This window comes from Ambystoma mexicanum, chromosome 6q, assembly GCF_040938575.1.
Source record: "Ambystoma mexicanum isolate Mex_15411 chromosome 6q, UKY_AmexF1_1, whole genome shotgun sequence".
Lineage (NCBI taxonomy): Eukaryota > Metazoa > Chordata > Amphibia > Caudata > Ambystomatidae > Ambystoma > Ambystoma mexicanum.
Genome location: NC_090937.1, coordinates 882,744,680 through 882,767,409, shown reverse-complemented (window position 1 = coordinate 882,767,409; position 22,730 = coordinate 882,744,680). Strand labels below are relative to the sequence as shown.

At 45.3% G+C, this 22,730-nt stretch overlaps 1 protein-coding gene across 4 annotated transcripts in view; it reads right to left on the bottom strand.

The window, feature by feature from the left end:
• The window catches only part of AADAT (aminoadipate aminotransferase), a 1,031,752-nt gene that overhangs the window by 509,074 nt on the left and 499,948 nt on the right, over positions 1 to 22,730 (bottom strand). For all 4 annotated transcript variants that reach the window (XM_069631415.1, XM_069631412.1, XM_069631413.1 and 1 more), the window contains exon 6: positions 22,114 to 22,323. In XM_069631415.1, coding sequence (XP_069487516.1) covers positions 22,114 to 22,323 — 210 coding nt within the window. The remainder of the gene's footprint in view (positions 1 to 22,113; positions 22,324 to 22,730) is intronic.

Below are 22,730 nucleotides of genomic sequence, written 5' to 3'. Positions count from 1 at the left end.
TTCAAAACGCAGTATTTAGATTCATATGGGAAAAAAAGAGACCCAGAATACAGAGACGTATACTGACCCGTCCTCCGCTCCTGGGAGGCCTGGGAGTTCCAGACTTGGGCAGATACATCATGGCAGCGCACTTGGCCCCCATACTATAGTGGGCTAACCCAGCCGACACCAAAGGATGGAGAGCCATAGAACAAGCATCCACACAGATCCCGATAACAGCGCTCCTAGCACTGAACCCCAAGGCCCGCGAAACAGAAGGAAAACTACTAGGAGCTACTAAAACAGCCCTGAGTAACTAGGACAGAGCCATACAAATGAAAAAGATCAAATGAGGGTTGGGCCCATTATCCCCAATAGCACATAACATCGATTTCACCCCAGGCTTGAAGAAGAATTTCTGGGTAGGGTGGAAAGGCGCAGACACCCTAACACTGCAGGACATATACCAAAACGGTGACCCAATCCCTTTCTTAGAATGCAAAAAGAAATTCGATCTAGGGGAAAATGAAAGGTTCCGATACATGCAAATACGACACTGGATCTCCCACCCATCAGTGAAAAGAGCGGGTACAAGAACACTAACAGGCTTGGAACTAACAGTGCAAGAGGGGAAACCAGAGAGAGGGATATCTAGAATTTACAGGCTACTCGATGGAGCACAACCAACAGACAACCTATAAAGAGAATTGGGAAAAAGATTTAGGAGAGCCAATAACGGAAAGAGAGTGGGACCAGATATGGATGAGAGCTCATAGATCCTCCAAATGTACAGCAATTAAAGAAGCTGCATATAAATTATGCTACAGATGGTACATGTCCCCCCACAGACTACACAAAATAAACTCAGAATATCCCCCAAACTGTTGGAGACAATGTGGAGGGAGAGGAGACCAGGAGACCTGTTCCACATGTGGTGGACATGCCCCAAGGCGATTACCTATTCGAAGGAGATACTGGGACACATCAAAGACATTACTGGCAGAGAACTACCACTATCACCTAAAGTGATCCTGTTGGGAGCGGAGGCAGAGGGTATATATGCGGCATCAGGGCATATATCCACTCTAATAACACACTTACTATCGGCGGCACGAATGACATTGGCACAAAGGTGGAAAACGCCAGAGGGCCCAACGACACCATGGTGGTGGGTGAAAATATGGGGAGTAATGGCAATGGAGAAGGTAACTGCCATAAGAACAGAGACTTACCAGAGATACTTATCCATATGGTCCCCGTTTAGAGACTTTGTCGGAGACAGGGAAGCTCATTTCTATAAACCACGCAACCTCAGAAATATATCGATCACCTAACAACCCAGAGCAAAGAAAGAGAAAGAATCAGCACGACGAGAAAAAAGAACATGGAATGCTACGGTGGGACAGAAAAGTACTCTTTCCACTCCAAGACTGACTTTTTTTGAGCCACAGCCACATTATTATCTGTCCAGCTTGTTAATGCTTAATTGGTATCAGATGAACCTTATGTTTCAGCTTTTTTCCTTCCCATTGCTTCAGAGGCCTGACAACGTCGGACTTCTCAGAAGAAGTGGCAACCTTCGAAACCAAAACTGGTTCATAACTAGAACATATAGACACTTGCCAAATGGTTCTATTTGAAGACCTTACAGGGGAAAAACAATCTGTGGCACATTGTGTCTGCAGTCAGTTTGGAAATGAACCTAGTACTTGAAATCATGATTGAACATGTACAATTCTGATCAAAATCAGAGGAATATGCTTCGCTCCTAAACTTGAGCCTAGTGACTTAGAGACTACAAGTCAGTTTTTCCAATAAGACTGTGGACTTCCTGCATATTCACTGAACTGAGTCAAAACGTATATCCTGGGAATTATGAATTAAATACTGTTTGCTAACACATTTTGTTTCTTCAAACCTCAGATTCCCAAAACGGTTACACCCCCTGACAGCCAGGAACACAAAAGAAGTGGAATCCTCTTATGGGGACGGATTAACGGAAAGGTCAAAAGACTCTGGAACCTAGAGATAAAGGACCTGGGTAGGGGGTGAGGAAATAAAATTAAGAATGAATCGATAAAACTGAAAATTTCTGTTGTATAGCAGCAGACTACGAAGTTATGACGCTGACTCTTGTCGTCAAAAGCTATACTCTTGAACATTTGTTGAAAGTAAAATAATAATTTATAGTTAAAAAGAATTGGAGGCAATTTACACAACATCGGGTGACATTAACCCTCAATGAAAATTTGATTTTTTGCATTGTGTTAACAAAGTATAATGATTATATGTTGTAATTGACTATGCAACAACAAGGTACACAAGGGAGGTGGGGGGATTTAACTGAGGACCAAAACGCCCCCTAACTTTAGGAACACCTAAAAAATCAAAACTAAAAAGTGATCCTCAGTAAAGTCTCACGGTATCACGTGTCCAACCTCACTAACTAGAGGGCAAGAATAGGAGTGCCCGATTGGACATATATCGAAGCATACATGCTGGGCATTATAAATACTTCACAAGGGAAATAGAACCAAATATACAATGTTAATTTTATTAAGCCATCAATGGCAGATATACAGCTTAAGAATGCCAACATAGCATAGTACAACATTTAAATCAAAGCTGGCATGATCCTTAAAAACTATTATACATTTTTATACAGTAAAACAGGAAAATAGGGGGAAAAAAAGAAGAAAAAAACAGAAAAACAACCAAATCACACCAGTGACAATGTAAGTACACCGGGAAACAGAAGTGTGCATGTAAACCTAGGGAACTACAAAATCAGGAATTACAATCAACACAAAAATATCTAAATCAATTTATTACTAATAAACCTAACCACAAAAATGGGGTTAGGGAAAACAATAATCCAACTCGAATAGCTACTAACTTCCACACTACTTCACTCCCATTTAACCCAACATGTTTCATTCCTCACTCATATCATACACACACAGTCAGGGGAAATTCATCAGGGGTGTATACTAAAAAACACGGTCTGTCTCAATTGGTCGTTTTGCACGGCGGGACTGTGGTTACCACCTCACAACCTAGATGCTTAAGATGAATATTAAATATTCCACACCTATTTTACCAGTTACCACATTAAAAAATATGTGAGCACTAGCTTTAGTAAAGGCACCTGGACCCATACACTTAGCAATTTTTTCAGAGGTAAACTGTTGGAACCTCTGATACGGCAGCAGTTGATTTCTTGGAGTTAGAATAACATTCAGACTGCTCTCCAGCGAAGAGGGGACACGTGATACCTGTGGACAGACAAGGGAAGAAAGACCAATCATTATAGTCCCTCATTCATAAGACTGTTTAGGTTACAGAGTCAGAGGAGCTAGCAAATGCTCCAACCTTGTCAGATTATAGGACTGATCAAACGGAAACCGGACTCTTAATATTGAAAATTATCTCCACTTCACATCAAAAAAACGTGGAGCAAGGCCCTCTCTATAAGGCTTAGTTACTCATACACCAGCGTATCATTGAGAGATGTTAAAGAAATCTAGATCATCATATAGCTTACCTTACGGTAGCTTGCACAATACTTCGACACAGGAAGTTATGTGATGAGTGTCTGGATAATTTGCATTATCATCTATCTGCTTTCTGCGCAAATTCCACTGTAATGGCGCTTATAGATAACTATAAGGCTACGTATTGGGAAAGGGAAGAGGGAAGAAAAAATGAGGAGCGCTGTTGACACTATTTCCAAACTAAAATTGACTATGCTTCTACCAAAAATAAAAAATGGTTAAAAAAAAATATTTTCCCTCTTGACAAAACAGCACCACACTTTCAAGAACCATTCAGAGACAGGTCTAGGATAAAACTCCAAAGATCATGCAGTTTCATTGAGTGGCGCCAAAGTTATAAGCCATCCAAAAACTGCTTTTCACCAACCCTGTAATGCAGAAATAGGCATATATGACCCCAAACAACTCAGGACTGTTCACGGACATCGGAGTTGAAAAACCACCTGTTTTTTTGGGGCTTTTTAAGGCCATGTCCCATCCCATCCTCATCGCCCCTCACCAGGGATTGTTTCATTAGTTTGACATGTACAATGTTGTGTTTTTTAATGTTTTCACTGCTGTGTTTGTGGACAACGGCGGCTGTCTGCAAAACCAACATAGGCGTTTCCAAAAATCTGACGCACCTCACGCTTTTCACCATCGCGTCCGATGTCCGCAGACATCATGCCGCCCTCGGTGCTAATCGAAGGCCCGTCCGTGGACCGAACAGGGAAGGGAGTCTGCAGACAAACCACAGATATCACTCATTTTATTCCTACTTTATGGCTGTTTTAAAAAAACGAATGGACAGATTAACACCAAATTTACAAAAGCACGCTTTCAGGACCAAGCCGCCGCTCCTGCCACAAATATGGTGCAAGTCCATCCAGCGGTTTGGGCTGTAGTTGTGAGCAAAAATCTTTTCCATTGCGCCAATGGGAAAAAACCACAACATATGGGACCCCCTATAACTTTGTCGCCCAGGCACGAAACCACACAAAACTTCACAAAATCAATCTGACAGGGCCATATACATTTTTGCAAAGTTATGGGAGGATTCATCCAGTGGGGACAAAGTTATAAGTCGCCCAGAAAGTGCTCTTCCTATGGGTTCAGCAACCTAAACATAACTACACGGCCGCTACCGCAGGCCTTGTAATTATATATATTTATATATGCGCAGGGTGATCTTTTGAAACCAATAATAACGGAAAGTGGTCTAAGGCAAGGTTACATTCTCGCACCCCCCTTGTTTAATTTATATCTGGCTGATATGGGAGATGGGTCTTGGTTTCTTTTCTGAGTTGTAGGTGCGTGGGGGCAAGTTAGATGCTGACAGGGAGGAGGTTCCACAGTCTTGGGGCTTAGGCAGAGAAAGCTTGTTTTCTGGTCCTTTCCCTTTTGCAGCAGCAGATTGCAAGTCTGCACGTGTCCTGGCTTCTGCTGATGTGCCGTCGCTAGCTAGTTCAGAAGCTAAGAGAAAACAGGTGGCAAAAAGGCGTGGGTGCCCTAGCGCTTACATAAATATATATAGTCTCGAGAGGCAGCGGGTAGTTGTGAAGTGTGGGTATTTTGCCCAATACACCACAGAACAATAGACGTTTATTAACAAGGTACACAACAACACTGTGCCATAATCCGACACATTTTCATAACAAACACATTTTTGTTTGATTGTGTGTATGCAAAATTGTTTATTCTTGTGATGAACAGCCTGACATGTATTTCGAGCTAACAAGGCTCTTTTTCAAAGGCTGTGCGTGCAATCCAATCATATGTGGTCAAAAATTAATCAATTGTTACAAAGTATTGGTGCAATTGTGCATAAAACCGCGGGACCATACATAGAGGGAATCATGTACATGTAGGTACATAAATCAAATCAATGTATATTAAATGAAAATGTGTCACCACAAGTTTCAAATAAATAGTTCACGAAAAATGCAGTCGAATATAATACATACCATAGACATAGAAACAGAGGAGAGATAAGAAAAACATGGCACAGTTAGTGTCAAATTCTTATTTGACCTACGACAAATTTGTTACTTGGTAACACCTAATTAGAGGTCTGCCTCACAGACCATGCACCATGGGGTTTGGGTATAAGCATATTTACCTGTGGTATTGTACCTTAAAATATGCAAATAATACTGTTTGTTACCACAGCACTGACTGTTTGATCTCTATTACATCATGATTCGTTTTATTATATTATTTTTAGTTGTTTTTTTATTTTAGATTATTAATTATTATTTGTAATTGTATATTATCTGCACCTCTTTATATGTGCATGAGAATAATAGTGCCAAATCACTTACCCAATATTTAGGAGGCTAAAGTGCCACAAATTCTAATTCGTCTGCCTACAAAAAATAAAAAAAATAAAAAGATATACGGGAAGTATTGCCGTAAAAATGCCACTGCCATTAAAATACCAATTGCTTATCAATTTAAAGATGCTCGGCATCCATTGACTCAAATACATACTATTGCAAGCTTAATATATGTAATCATACCTGATTAGGCTTACCTGTTGCCTCGTGACTATATGAAGCTTGATTGTATAAACAAACGTCGGCGTCACCCGAATGTAACCAGCAGTCGAATAACCAAAAATAGGAACAAAATAACCCAAAAATGAGAAAATGCATTCTATGTACTATCAGTTTGTGTTGTCATTTTCACGTATGGCATATACTACGACCCTAAGGGTGGTACCACAATTGCAGTGTTGTATGCTTACCTAGCCTTTCGGCATCTCGGCAGCTGTCAAAGGGAAACTGCAGCGTGCCACCTGTCCCATATTCATGGGTTCTGCAATGACTAGTGCGGTCAACTCCTAACGCACAAGCATGCAGAAGTAACCGCCATCTTGGTTCTGTATGTGTGTGTGGCACTTGCTGGAATCTCAAATCATTGCTCACTCGTTAGAGTTGAGCATTACAAGTGGCTGTCTATATCATTTGCCACTAAAATATGAGTACTGAATACGTCTAAATCTACATAAATCGAATGTGCTGCCAATATTATGTAGGCACTCAACCAAATATCTAACCATTTGGACTATTCTGTCAAAGTTCAACAGCACAGTGATAAATACTGCAAGTTCAGAAGCTGGTTCACAAGCAATTGGGGGTAGGTAGAGCGACCTGCACGTGTTTCCGCTTCAACCTTTTTTTTAAAAACAAAAGATAATCTTAATGGCCATTGTTTCTCCCAGCTGTAGATTTTGCACAGTAGAATCTGAGACTTTAAAACACCTGATATTGAAATGTGTGGCATTAATTGAGAAAAGGACATCTATTTCGGGCGATATGCACACTCCACAGAGGTTATATTAAGTGACGCGCTTAGGGAAAGATTTTATAACACTACTTCTGTGGGCTTAATGATAGCACTATTGCACTTTACAAATGATATTGAATGAGTGTTTTTAGGATCTTATATATCTTATTAGTGAAACTATGTTAAATATAAGATACAATTTTAAACTGTTTTTAGTTAGTTGCATTCTTGTCTTTTCCTTTTAATGCTGGGTAATGTTCTTTTGAGTATTGTTTTCCTTTAAATGATATGTTTGTGTAAGTTTTCTTTTGCAAACCAATCACACAATGAAAATATTGTTTTAAAAAGAAGAAAATAAATAAATACAAAAAAGGTTGTCAACCGGTACAACCAATTCCAGGGATGTAGACAAAAAAGCCTAGGAGGTAACCAATCGGAGTGCCTTGCACCAGATGCCTATGGGTATAAACAAGGCTGTGTTTAGTCAAACAGGGTCTTGGGCCAGAGGAAAGCAGCCATAGCCGAGATGCTCCCTTGATATAAGGGGAGGCTGATGTAGAGAGGACTCCTGGAATGACTACTACCAGGAGGAAGACATTGCAAGCCTAGAGATGTTGGAATGACGGTGTGATCTATTAAGCCCTGGAAACCCTGGAGAAGGAAGGCTGACCTGAAAGGGGATCACAACCCTCCCAACTCCTCAGGGGAAATGAAGCCTGGGGCTCTCCACCTGCAATCCCTGGGGAAAGATAAGAGGCTCCACGATCCAACAGGAGGGGCCAAGGTCTAAGAGAGAACTGTTGTGAATGCTGGACCCAAGACCTAGTAGCAAGGCCTGTTATGAATGTTGCATCAGAGGCCTATGAAAGAGGCCTACGTTTAGTACTTTAACGCAAGGCCTAAGAATGGTGTGTTCTGAAGACTCAAACCGAAGGCCTATGAGAGAGGTCTATTGTGAATCCTGTGTTCTTGATACAAAGTGGGGAGAAAGAAGCAAAGGACCCTGAAACAAGGGGAGACAACAGTCCTGTAACCCAAAGCCTACGAGAGAGGCATGTTGTGAATGCTGCAACAAAAGGCTTATGTTTTATCCAAGGGCTTATGAGAGAAGCCTATTTTGAATCATGCACTCTTGGTACAAAGAAGAACAAGGAAGAAAGAACCCTTATAGGAGACACAGAAAGCGGAAGGTCCAGAACGGACCTGCTGTGAATTCTGAAATTCTGGATGGTCGGTTGTAAATCTTGAGACACAAGGAAGAAGTTTGTTTTGCCTTACAGTGCAGATGGACTTTGAAGGGTAGGTTTTGAGCTTTTGCTTCGGCCAAATCCTTAAAACCTATGTTATTAGAATAGGTTAGCAACAATGCTAAAGAATCATTAAATTTAGGATTGAGACATTTCTGTTGGCCAGATAATGTCGACATTTCTTTGTAGACAAGGGCATTTTCTGGAGGGGCGAGGACTTGATATTATAGGTTTTTGGATGTTATGTTCTAGAATTAGGAGAATACTGGGAACATAAAGGGTTCACTATTGAGTTAATTAAGTTATTAAGTCTTTAGCTGTAGACTTCCCCCTATATCCAATTGGGCATCTATCTTACCCCAACCCTCCCCCTCAGTGTTAATTAAGAGGACAAGAAGGCGTGAGGTGTCTGGTATGAACCAGTGAGGGGCAAGGGATTAAGATGTACCAGGAAGGGCAGCTTCTGAGCAAGGGGGTGGCAGCAGGTCACCATACAGGCCATTCACCCAGGAGCTACGCTTACATTTTAATTTTTATAGCGACACCGAAAATAGAGTACATGCCCCTAAACTGTCTCTTGCAGCACAGGGAATGGAGTGATATGTGTGAAAACCCCTTTTTGAAAAAACCTGTTTTGCCATGCGTGGAAAAACGGAAACATTAAAACAATAATGAATCAAATAATAGTATACTTAATACTGTCTTCTGTATATGTTATATTATGATGATTTATAATGTGCACCGCTGCCATTTGCATGGTCTCCAGGCGCTCACATGGCTGTTTAAGAGAAGTGGCAAAAACAACAAATGAAATTGTTGGTGGGGAATGAAACATGGTGCCTAGATGATTGAAGGGTTCACCCAGTTGATGAGGGAATCACTAGGCTTGAACCATGGTCCCAAATCTATTCTGGGTATGCCATGCGTGCCATGGGCACTTGGCGTCCTCCTGTCTGGGTGAGTGTTGCCACTGCAGCCCCAATCGTTTCTTTGATGTGTGATTCCAGCTCAGCCTCAACATTTGCACGGCTCCTGCCTTGAGGAAACAGTTTAATTTACTTTTGTTGGTGCTCCAAGCGCTGCAGAGGCTGGCTCCCCCTCTCCCTACCTCACCTCCCTGCTTCCTGTTCCCCTCCCTCCCTCCCTACTGTTGGTGGAACGTACCCTTTTTCTTTCGGCCTTCTAGACAGCCTCTGCCTGGCAGCCCCCTCGGGGAAGGACCCGAGGCCAAGGACAGCTCCAGTGTAGCAGCTTCAGATCTTTCATTAGGTAAGTTAAATCTGGGTGTGTTGTATTGTGCCGTGATAAAAAACGTTGAATATGGGTATTTCGCATTCCGGCAACTGTGGCACTGTGACAGGGTCTCTCAAGGCTTCCCCGTAGATCCCCTGGCCCGCAAGGCGGGCCGTTCATTGCTTTGAGTTATTTGTTCCCTCCTGTGCTGTGACCCCGGCTCTCTTACCCACTCTGTGCATTGTGAATTGTGTGGCACATGGCTGTGCGTCTCTCTTCTCTCACTCCCTTCTCCTCCACCTACCTCGCATCCCCTATGGTGCTCTCTGTTTCTCCCATCTTCTCTAACTGCTACTCCATCTCCTTCCCTATCCTTCTCACTAAGTCTAGAATGAAGAGGTTCAAGAGGGACATCCTCGTCTCCCTATCGCTGATACCTACACCAGTGCTTCCTCCAGACAGACTCTCACCTACATCTTTGACGTTCCCTCTCTAGACCTATGGACCCTTCATGGTCTCTGTTCTCGCTCCATTTTTATCCTCGCCCATTAATGGGGGCATCAGGTGGGAGGTCCTCTTGGCCTCCTTCCACTCCTTCAAGACCATAAAGATAACGTCTTGGTCCAGGGCCCTCTGCCCAATCTCCTCCTTTTTGATAGTATTTACCACGTCTTATCAACATCCTCCCTTCTCCTGCTAGTCCTTATGCCACTCTCTTCCTCCTCTGCCCACCCTCGGGACCCTCTACCACCTCTGCAGGGCGTACCTCAAGCCTGCACCCCACCACAGAAGTGTTTCAAATTAGGCAACCTGCTCCATGTCACTACTCTCAACTCTTGTTCGGCTGTCAAACACTCCTCTGACATCTGTCACCTCCTTGAAGAACTCATCCAAGATGTCCTTGCTCTACCCGTGACATGGTTCATGGCCAGCTCAGTCACAAGTTTTTACACTCTCCTCCCTGAGGGCTACAAGATCCTCTCCGAACCCAGAGCCAACTGTCCTAAGGGTGGAGTAGCCCTGATCTTTCCAGAGTGGGTCCCTGCCTCTGTCATCCCTATGCAGCCCTACGCCTCCTTTGACTGCCTGGTCTGCAGGCTCTCTATCTCCCCTGGCCTCTCTCTAACTGTGGGCACGATCTACAGGCCACCTGGCCAGGTCACCCTCTTCCTCTCTGAATGGGTTGACCTCATCTTCTCTCCTACCTGGAGACCTCAACATCCATTTGGATGCTATATATATATATATATATATATATATATATATATATATATATAATTTCTCTCCCTCTCCCTCTCTCCTCCCCTACCCTCTGGTCCAACACACTCTGCCAGTCACACCTTGGATGTCCTCATCTCCTCTAACATCCCCCTCTCTAACCCTCTCACCACTCCTCTCATGGAATGACCACTTTCTGCTCTCCTCCCTCCTGACACTCTCTGTCCCCCAGGTGAAGCCTACTCCAGCACTGCCACCAACCTTCTTGGTCAACCGGCCCATGAAGCGTATGTCAGTGGAGGCCTTTGCTGATACTTTCTCTCGTCCTCCTACTCCTGCAGCTGACTCACAGCCTGCATCTTTCCATCACTAACAATCTTGATGTCCTTGCCCCCGTAATGAGAATCCACCTGAAGCCTACCTCCAAGTGCAACTCTTGGCAAGACTCCGACCTTGGCACCGTAAAAAGCAAGTGTATGGTGGCTGAGAGGAAATGGAGGGCCTCTGGCACATCCTCTGACAAACTGGCCTGTCACCCGCTCCAAAGGCAATACAGACTCTCTCTACAGTTCAAGAAGAGACCCAATATCCAAGCCCGCATCTCTGCGGCCTCTAACAACATGGCCAAACTCTTCAAAATCTGCAAGGAGCTGGCCAAACCTGCTGCAGTCTCCACCTCTCCTGTTCCCTCCCAGGCCCTTTGCACGGCTCTTGCCTCTCACTTCGCTACTAAAACCCAGGACATCTTGGCCTCTCTCTCCTCTTTCCTCTTCCTCTGCCTCACCTCTCCTGGCCTTCTTCTGGCTCCCTCTCCTCTCCGTCTTCTCCCTTATCCTCTTTTTCTGTGAACACTTCTGATGACATTTCCGATCTATAAAAGTGTCATCCAAGCAGGTGCTCCCCTGTTCCTCCAGAACCATCAACGACCACATTGATACCCTCGCTCCAGCCTTGGACAATTTCTGCAATCATTCTTTTGCCACTGGAACTTTCCCCTCAACCCTTAAGCACTTCCTTGTGCATCCCCTCCTGAAGAAACCGTTGCCCATCCTTCCTGTCTGGCAAACTACGCCCCGTTTTCTCTAACAGTGCTTTCTTTGGCAAACTCTTGGAAAAGCTGGCCATCTCTCAGCTCACTCTCCACACTGAATATGTTAGTTGTCTCCATGACCATCGGTCTGGCTTCAGAGCAGCCAGAGGCAAGGAAACTTCTCTCCTGAACACCCAAGAAGACCTGCTCACTAATCTTGATTCTTGCCTTCCTTCTCTCCTCATCCTCCTGGATCTTCCCTCTGCTTGCAACACGGTCAACCATACCGTCCTGATTAATCATCTCTGTGAGAACCTGGGCATCACTGATCAGGCCCATACCTGGTTGGGTTCCTTCCTCCTGGACCATCCCTCTCAGGTCCAACTTGGGTCCTTTCTCCCCACCACCTCTCTCTCCAAATGTGGTGGTCCCTATGTCTCCAACCTCTCTCCCTGGCTTTTCAACCTTTATGTGGCCCCTTTGGCCCACCTCATCTCTACATTCTCCTCTAACTTTCAGTGCTATGTGGATGACACTCCGCTCTCCTTCAGGCTCCCCTCTGCCTCCTCTCCTCTCTTCTCTCGCTCATTCCTGACTATCTGCGATACAGGAATGGTGCGCCTGCAACGATTTCTGCCTCAATGCCAGCAAGACAGAGATCCTCCTCATTGGGGCCCCTTCTTCCGCATTCCCCCTATTTTACTCTGGCACCCCTCCTTGGGCCCTCTCTACGCCTTCCTGGGAGACAAAAAAAACATGGGGTCATCTTCGACTCCACTCTCTCCTTCTCCCGTCACATCACAGACCTCTCGAAGAAGCCCCACCATCAGCTGCACCTCCTCAGAGGTATCCTTCCTTTTCTCACTTTCCTTCAGAGGATCAACATCTCCAGAGCCCTGGTTTTCTCTAGGCTGGACTACTGCAACAGCCTCTATCTCAACCTGCCTTCTTCTACTCTACGCCCTCTGCAACTAATCCAGAACAGGACTGTGTAAAGAAGGCATGGTATCGAAGTAAGACAGACACAAGTGACCACAGTTCAAGGGCGTTTATTGAACTTTAACAAGGGTGTGATGAACGCTTATCTAAACCCAAATCTAAAGATGAGAGCAAGCTACGAGCACCAAATAATAAAGAATGCAGTCCTCGTGGAGTCTTGTCAACATAAAAGGGCCTATACTAAAAAACGTATTGCCAATCCTTACTACTAATTTACAAATAGTGTGGGGGAAAGTTCATGAAAAAGAAAGAAGTGTTCACAAAATGATAGGTCGGGATGATTGGGCCGTTGGCCTCCCTTCCCCACATTTTCAGCACGGGGCAAGACAGTTCACTCAATCAAAGCACACATTCTGGCTTATGCAGCACAAGGATATAGTTCCATTTCTAACATCAGGACCTTCTATGACCAAGTCTCTTAAGTTTTCAAAAGTATTCTTGATTCAGGGGGCCTTATGTATCAAACAAATGAAAAGTTCCTTTCCAACTATTCAAGTAGGACGATTCACTTTTCACCGTGGATCCCCCTCTTCTGGGATCAGATCCTCCTCTCCAATGCCTATAGAATATCTTTTGTCAGGTGACTCACAGTTCACCCTGGATCCCCCTGAGTAGGGTTCAGATCCCTTTTGACAATTAGTCTCCCTCAGTCGGGCTTGGACCAATTGCAGTTCGTACTAGCTATCGAAGACTTTCGAATGCGCACAGGGTTTAGCTTGACCCATTGCAGGACCACTTTGATTTCACAGTTCACAATCTTACACTCTCAGTTGGATACCTAACAGAGACCTTCGAATGAGCACCCATGTGGTGCCAGACGACTCTGTATATGGTACCTTTTCCTAGCCTCCCAAAGGTCACTCACTTCGACTCACCGGCTGTGCTGTCTTTACTGGTGCTGCTTTGTTCGGCAAGGCTCACAATGAAGGCTTCCCACAGCTGGGCTCGAGTCTTCTCTCATGTAGCACAGTTCTCATCGAAGGCTTCCCTCAGTCGGGTTCAGGCCTCCCTTCACGATTCACAGCTCACTGAGAAGGCTTCCCTCAGGCTGGCTCAAGCTCCCTTTAAAAATTCTCAATTCAGAAAAAAAGGTCTTGGGACTTCTAGTCACAGAATGCGCTGGGCCCATTTTGCTCCGACTTCACACCTCCCCAAAATGGCATTTACTGGCATTGGGAGCTGCCTGCAAGAGATAAAGGGGATGTTGTTCTGAGGTCAGGGTCTCTCCACCTGGCCCTCACAGACTTGGGTTCGCCGGCCTGGCTCAGGGGAAGAGTCTTGCTATGGGTACCACCAGGCAACCCCAGCTGCCCCATGTCTTGCCTTCTGGAGGTACAGCTCCCTCTCCAGAGTGATATGATATGATTGATATGATATATGATTAGTTATTTCTAACACGCTTAATACCCAGAGGTTTCTAAGCGCGGACCCGAGGATTGAACCTGTGTTGCTCTGTGTCATCTTGCTTCCAAGGTGAGCATGTTGCCCCTAAGGTATCCTCCCGAGACGAGAGGATAGCAGTCTCCTCTGGACCTCACTGGGCCAGTGTCAGGGCGGTTTTCTATCCTCCAGGTCTGCCAGGGTCTCTCAAGCGCTTTTGGCCTTCCTCTGGCTTCTTGCACCTTCCATAAAGAAAAAACAATAAGTAACAACAAATGCAAACATTTGTAGGCATCTTGTGCTCATTTTCCACACCAAATAAAGATTTGAGAAAAAAGAAATGAAAAAATCCACAAGGGATACATTTAAACAAATAATAAATAACATACAGGGCCGGCCTTAGAGGCAGCAGTGCCCTAAGCGAATTGGTGGGGATGGCGAGGGGGTTGGGGGGGGAGAAGGAGGGGGGGCAGGAGCACCACATTTGTTTTGTCCCTCCCTGGAATAGGAACTCATACATGCTAATGCATGAGCGCCTTATTCCAATGAAAACCTCCTCGCCCCTGTGTCGGAGCGGAGACGTAATTATCATGTGATTAGGCCCTGCCACCGCGGGCGCTTTTAATAACAAAGGGGCGCCTGTCGCGCCTTCTCCCACTACGCCAGCTCGGGGGGGCTCTTAAAAGACTCCCCGCGACCTGGTGTGGCGGGTGCTAGTAGCACCCTGGGGCGGGGCATGGCGCCCTAGGCGGTCACTCGGCCTGCCCGCCACTAAGGCCGGCTCTGATAACATAATTAGGCCAGAGACCCTCCTGGGCCTGGTTTCTCAAGGAATTGGCCTCGATTGTCAACCTTAGCCCCGGCCTGCGACCCTCGCAGTCCCCAGCACCTCCACTTCCCTAACCCTCCCTCCCTCCTCCCACCTCCCAACCTGCTCCATGGACCCTGATTGTCTCCTTCTGGAAACCTTGCTGTGTGTAATCACTAGCATCTCCCTGCTCACTTTGTATCCAGCGTGAGCTGCAGCAGGTGAGGTAATTTAGGCCAGAGACCCTCCTGGGCCTAGTTTCTCAAGGAATTGGCCTTGATTGTCAGCCTTAGCCCCGGCCCACGATCCTCGCCTTCCCTATCCCTTCCCCCGTCTCCCAACTCGCCCCATTGACCCCGATCGGTCCTTGCTTGGTCATAACTGAACCTCCCAGGGCAGCCCTCTGCCTGGCAGCCACTGCAGCAAAGGGCCCCAAGGCAAAGGGCGGCTCCAACAGAGGCAGCTCCAGAAAGTGTCTGCAGGTGTCGGCAGGGGAAGCCAGTGGCCAGCCGTCAACCAGCCGCAACCACCAAGGTAGGAGTGGCCAAGGTGAAGGATAGAGCAACTACTACTCTCTGGATCCACTAACACTTAATAAAATAAACTACACTGTGATATCATTGTAACTTCTATCCTGCGTTGCACACTAGTGAATTTTGTTGAGATCAACTTGATTCACACCTAGAAGGGTCCACACTGCCATAGCACTGTAATCACTAGCCTGCTGCACACTGTGATAGTACTGTGATTGCTAGCCTGCTCCACACTTTGATAGTATTGAAATTGCTACCCGGCGTCGCACACTAGTGAATTTGTTGAGACTAACTTGATTCACATCTAGAAGGGTCCAGTGTGTGATAGAAATAATTGCTAGCCTGCTCCCCTCCGCCATAGCAATGTAACTGCTAGCCTGCGTCGCACACCAGTGATTTTGTTGAGACTAACTTGATTCACACCTAGAAGGGTCCACACTGATAGTATTGTAATTGCTAGCCTGCTCCACACTGCCATAGCATTGTAATCGCTAGCCTGCTCCACACTGTGATAGTATTGTAGTTACTAGCCTGCGTCGTACACTGATGAATTTGTTGAGACTGTCACATCTAGAAGGGTCAACACTGTGATGGTATTGTGATTGCTAGCCTGCTTCACACTGGGATAGTACTGTGATTGCTAGCCTGCTCCACACTGTGATAGTACTGTGATTGCTAGCCCGCTCCACACTGTGATAGTACTATGATTGCTAGCCTGCTCCACACTGTGATTGCTAGCCTGCTCCACACTGTGATAGTATTAAAATTGCTGGCTGGCGTCGCACACTAGTGGAATTTGTTGAGTCTACCTTGATTCACACCCAGAAGAGTCCAGAGTTTGATAGAAATATAATTGCTAGCCTGCTCCACACCGCCTAGGCACTGTAATTGCTAGCCTGTGTCGCACACCAGTGAATTTGTTGAGATTAACTTGATTCACATCTAGAACGGCCACACTGTGATTGCACTGTGATTACTAGCCTGTTCCACACAGTGTGAGTATTGTCATTGCTAGCCTGCTCCACACTGCCATAGCAAGCCTGCATTGTGCACTGGTAAATTTGTTTAGATCAACTTGATTCACACCAAGGGTCCACACTGTGATAGTATTGTAATTGCCAGCCTGCTACACACTGCTATAGTATTGTAGTTGCTGACCTGCGCCGCACACTGGTGAATTTGTTGAGATTAACTTGATTCACACCCAGAAGGGTCCACACTGTGATAGTTATCAAGGGGTCTCAAAACTAGCTATTCGAACTACTACCTAAGACCATTTCAAACACGGGCCTCTCTCTCGCCGTCCAAGTCCCCATTTGAGGCGTTAAGCACTGCGTGCCATTCTCTATCATAACATCTGTGAAACCAAGGTCCAATCACCCTACCACCAACAACCGTGAGAACCCACTGTTACCTATCTTAACTGAGTCCTAGACCGCCCAACAGCGCCGAACACCCAGTACTCCCCCGAAATCCCCCTTATGATGCACCTGGAGGAAACGCACCTAAGCCAGCAACAGGAAGGACAGAAGGCACCCGAGAGCATCCAAGCATTTCAAGATTAGAGGAAACATCAATACTGTACTAGCACAAGACATCACTGAGGACCACTTGCCCTGTTATCTCTGCACCGAGAACCAAAATGCCCGACGCAGAAAGGGCCTTGTGAAAGAACAAGATCATACAGCAAGGGACACGGATACACAAATCCAACTGCCCCCAGTATAAGTGGCCTCAAATGCGGAAAACACCCGCCTAACACCGCTATCATCAGAACAAACTATGTAAGAGAAAAATCCTTATATCTTACACCATACCTCGCGACAACCACGAAGCCTCGACACCTCAACGACCCTGACATGTCGAGACAAGCAAAGAATCCCCCCAAACACCCGGAAAAAAGACGTGAGCAACCATTAAGAGAGTAGGAAGACTCCAACCCCCTCAACCCATACATCACAAGAACAGTACGGCACCATCAATACCCACAACATAACAGACAATACGACGAAGCCCTCGTAACCAACAACTCAACCATTAACCTAACACTGATTCAATGAAGAAGAAGCCATCACTGATCTTCAACCAATCAGCACCACAAGAGAAGCACTGGGATTGAACAGCACTGCTATCAATCTAGCGGACCGCTTCACTAAAGAAGCGGCCTTCGCTGATCTTCATACAATCAGCGTCAATACAGAAACACCCTGACTGAACAACTACAATCCAAAACAAGGAACAACTAATAAACAAAACCACACCAAAAAGATCCACGGTAATTTAATCAACGCAAGGTCAATGTCCAAACATGGCACCGAAATATATGACCTTCTGTGTGACGGAGGTATCGACATCCTATTTGTAACTGAAACATGCTAGACGACAATTACAAGATCACCCTCAACCTGCCTGAAAACTTCAAATGCACCCAAGCGAACAGAAAAACCAAAAGAGGGGGGGGGGCTGGCAATCATCCACAAGGAACACTTGGCTATCAATTTGGAAGACCCATTAAACCTCGATAAATGGGAATCCTTAATCCTATGCCTATCAGTAAACCCCAAAACAAACCTGAAATTCATACTGGTATACAGACCACCAACCTACGAGGCAACCTTCATAGATGCCTTCACCATCCTAGCCATCAAGAATAATCATCTGATCATCCTTAGAGATTTAAACATCTGGTTCGATGAAGAAACTACAACCACACAAACATCTCTAACCACCCAACTAGCAGCAATGAATCTACAACAACTAGTCAAAGGAGCAACCCACTCGGCAGCACATACACTTGACGCTATTTTCGCCAATAAAGAACTCATTACCACGGCAGCCCCAATTCAAATACTCTGGAGCAACCACCTCATCATTCCTTTCATAATCACAATGACCACTACAATAAACAAGCAACAAGACAAACCACTGATCACCATGAAAAGAAACTGGAGAACCATCAAAAACTCCAACCTAACTGAACTTCTGGAATCCAGCAAACCGCAAGCAACAATTATCGAAGAAGCTGACCTGGACAAAATAAAAAGCCCTACTCCACACCTGGATCGTAACAACTATCGACAACATCGCCAAAGAAAAACCTTTCACTCCTTCACGTAAAAGAGCAATGGCAAAATGTTTCACCCCACTACTCAGCGTCATGAAAAGAAAAAACGAAAACTAGAACTGAGGATCAAAAACAACACTGCAAATAAACTGACATTTCTACAACATATCCGCTCATACAAAAAAGAAATACAAATAGCGAAGAGGAAATACTACGACAACCGAATCTTCAAAGCACCAAACACCCAAAAAGAACTCATCGAAAACATAAATGAAATAAAAAATCCACCTGGCTGCAACAACACACCAATACCATTGCAGACCACTTCAAAAACAAAATTACCATCCATCAAACCATACAAAGCAGACCACGCAATCATACTACGGATCCCACCTACCCTCACGAGGAATATCCGAACAAACTATGAAGCTATCCAGAAATATCAGTGGAGACATTTGTCAAACTGGTAAATCAAAGCAACACATCAGGTTCTCCTGAGGACCCCTGGACCCAGGACATATAGAAATCAATTCTCAAACAAGGAACTCCCATGGAATACCACAAGACTGTCCTCTACCATTTAATAGCAACAGGGAAAGTGCCACATTCTTTCAAAGCAGCGTACATCAGGCCGCTACTCAATGATACAGCACGAAACTTAGAGGACCTCTCCAACTACAGACCCATCTCCAACATCCCGTACATGGCCAAACTGGTCGAAATTTGCATATACAAAACAACCCAAGAATTCATAGAAGAGCCCTGCCTACTAGACCAGGCACAAGTTGGTTTCAGACCAATGAGAGGAGCAGAATCAGCTCTCCTCTAAATATGGGATGACCTAAAAGCAAATGCAGACTCAGACAACAGTACCGCCATGATACTTCTAGACCTAGCCGCAGCATTCGACACAGTTAACCACGACATCCTCACAACAAGATTAGAAGGACTGGGAATAACAGACACCACCCTACTGTGGATCAAATCCTTCCTAACAAACAGAATGGAAACCATATGAATGAAACCTTTCAAATCCAACCCAAGAGACTCCACATGCGGAGTATCACAAGGATCTTCCTTCTCCCTGCTATTATTCAACATCTACCTATCTATACTAATCAAAATCATCAAAAGACATGGCCTCACCTGGTACAACTACGCCGACAACACACAAGTAATCTTCAAAATACAAGACACTCAAGAAGAAAACACAACACTAGAGAACTGCCTTTGTGATGTCTTCAACTGGATGAACTCGAACTACCTCAAAATCAACCCAGGCAAAACAGAAATAATGATCATCACAAAAAACAGAGGAGACAACCATTACATCCCTTGGCCAAGGGAACTCGGTACAACCGCAGCGGCGATTGTAAAAAACCTGGGGGTCCTGATGGACAACAATCTTACTCTAGATACTCAACTTAACGCCCTACTCATACTCAAGAAATGCTGCTTTCTCCTGCGAGCAGCAAAAAGGATCCCATTGTTCCTGTCATTCCCCCACAAAACACTTACCATAATCGCTCTAGTAATGTCCAGAGTAGACTACGCCAATAGCCTATACCTTGGTATGCCTGAACGACTTAAAAAAAAAATACAATTCATACAAAATGCAGCAGCCTGACTGCTTCTCAAACTACCCGAAGAGAACACATCACACTGGTGCTAAAACACTGCATTCATATATGATATGATATATGATATGATATGATAAGGCATTTGTAACGCGCCTATACACAAGTGTTTCAAGGCGCGACGAGGCAGGGGGGGGAACAAGGGGAGACAGACAACGATTTTACTAGGCCAGGTGTCATTCAGATTGCGCAAGTGCAAGGGTAGAGGGGAAGGGAAAAGTGCATGGTGGAAAGGGGGAGGGGAAAGTGCAGTACAGGGTTATTAGCATACAGCATAGAGGATAAATAACAAGGGCAAGCTGGTGGCAAGTGCGAGGTAAGTGCAGACAAGTGCTGGGAAGGGGGGCTGTATGGATACAGACACAGTCCCGTAGTACAGGGGTTGCCGTGGAGGCAGTGCAGGGGAGAGTGGCTGGGCCGAGAACGGTGAATGGCCCAGTTGCAGATTCAGTGCAGTTTCAGTAGTATTAGCAGGGGAGAGGGGGAGAGAAAGCAGAGGCAAAGAGGAAGGTTTTGAGGTGCTTCCGGAACCGGAGGTGGTTCTCCTCAAGTCTACCAATAAAAACAACCAATAAAACAGCAAAGAAAATCATCATGCACAGAGCAATACACAACCAAGGCGCAGAGTTCCGGAGAGACAAATTACGCCTACATCAACCAACAAGAACACTCAGATCAAGCAATGACATCCGCCTGGAACCGAAACCCTACAACAAAAGAAAACTCAGAGGATCTTCTTTCTTTCACCAGGCACCGAAAACTTGGAACGACTTACCAAAGAACATTTGCAACACAAGAAACCACCTACTATTCAAGAAACTGCGCAAATTCCTGGCTCTTCACTGCATAACTAGAACACCGCCCACAGGGACAAACGCACAGCTAAAACAATGATGGAAGAAGATACCGATCCCGGCTCCCACCAAGCAATCGACTACAAACAGAACCTAAGGAAGACACTCCATGACATACCAAACTACAAACTGATAGCCATGATAGGAGGACACTAAAGACTTACTACATAGGCAGACCAAGACGGAAGGACTTGGAGGATTATCAATAGCACCCATGCCCTGAACCACACTCTAGCCCCAACAGACGTACGTCACACTAGATAGCAAGGGAATAGGGAGCATCCAATCCTCAGCTCCTACACCTGAGGGGGAGAATAGATTTAACCATCATCATTATACAAAGCTCATTAGAATACAGCAGGGTGCGCGCTGCGCCAACATCCACAAAACTCAGACGGTTAACAAAGGAAAGCTGCAACTAACCCCACCCACAGGAATACAAATTAAATCGAACAAGATGTACCGTAACTCGGACGCACACCCCACTAACCCATCCTTCAAATCTATGCATACCTAACTCACCCCAAAACTCACACAAACATCTCTCGCCCAGCAAACCGCACGCACTTTACCACACGGCATCAACAACAAACTACCAACAGATAAACAGCATCAACAGCACACAAGGTCTCGCTCCGGTCCAATACTCACTCCAAAGCTCAGCGCACAGTGTAAACCGAAATGAAGCCACCAACAGCACACCACCTTTCTCACTCTCATTCTCATTCTCCCTCTTCACCCGACTAACCCAACCCTCCCGCCTTCTTGTTTTACAGATCCGCCAGAGCACCTGGGACCAACTCCGTTGGTGACGGTGCACGATATAAATACCTTTTAACATGTAACATTAACAGTTAACAAAAATACATTAGTGAATCGTATTGGTACGTGGTGGCCAGTTGGTTGAGGGGTTTACCCAGTTGTGGGATTCACCACCCTGGTACCCCCTCAATCATGGTAAACTAAGTAGGCTAAGCAGGCAGGCATCCTCGCATTCGCCGATTTTAGAGAACAATGGCCGGCAAAACAGCTGCGGGAGACATGGCAGTCACACTCTCCTGCTGCTCACAGTCCGTTTGTGTTCACAAAGTACAAGTGTAGGGTTGCTTGGAGCCTCGTTTAATGTCAAAACGCCACCTACTGGTGAATTTATAAACAGCGTCTCTGCGGGACAAAATAGTGCAAAATGTGTTGGTGTAGCAGCCTGTGAAGCAATTAATTCTGAGGGGGGAGGAGGTATAGGGGGAACAGATGCACAAATATACTGTTGCACTTTTCATTAATTGGTTTGATGAAAACCAGTTTCTCACCTCGTAGATTGCTTTTTTGCGTTCTGTTGTTAATGAGACTCCGGTAGGGTTTCCGCCATTTGGGATAGTGTAGAGAAATTTTGGGATCTTGCTTGCAGGTTTACTTACATCCTCTGGTCTCCACCTGGAAAGTACCTCCCTGAGAGCCTCTGGAATAATGCCGTGGTTGTCGGCGGGAACGGTGATGATGTTACAACCCAGCGGTTTCAGCTGTAAGGGAAAACAGGTCATGGAGAACAGTCAAATTAACAGTACATGTTTCAGTCAGAATGAAGTCTGGATGGAACTGTGCAGTATTTGCTTTGAGAATGAGGAGAAGCACAAAGTTAAAAAGTGTGGAGAACGGCTAGGCAGGAAGGAGAGAAGTGCATCAGGTTTGATAGACCAGGCTTGTTGCAATAGAAAGGGGACACATAATAGTAGGAAGACCAGACCCTTGGGAATGTGGTGCAGCATATCTCTGCCTCCAAATGGGGTCATGTGGGCAATTTCTTCCCGATACTATGTGCTAATACCCCTGAAAAAAATTCGCCCAAAATATTTTTTTAAGTCAAATATGTCCCTACATTGTTTTGCTTCTTAGCAAACTCTACTTTATGGCATTGCCTTTAGTCAAT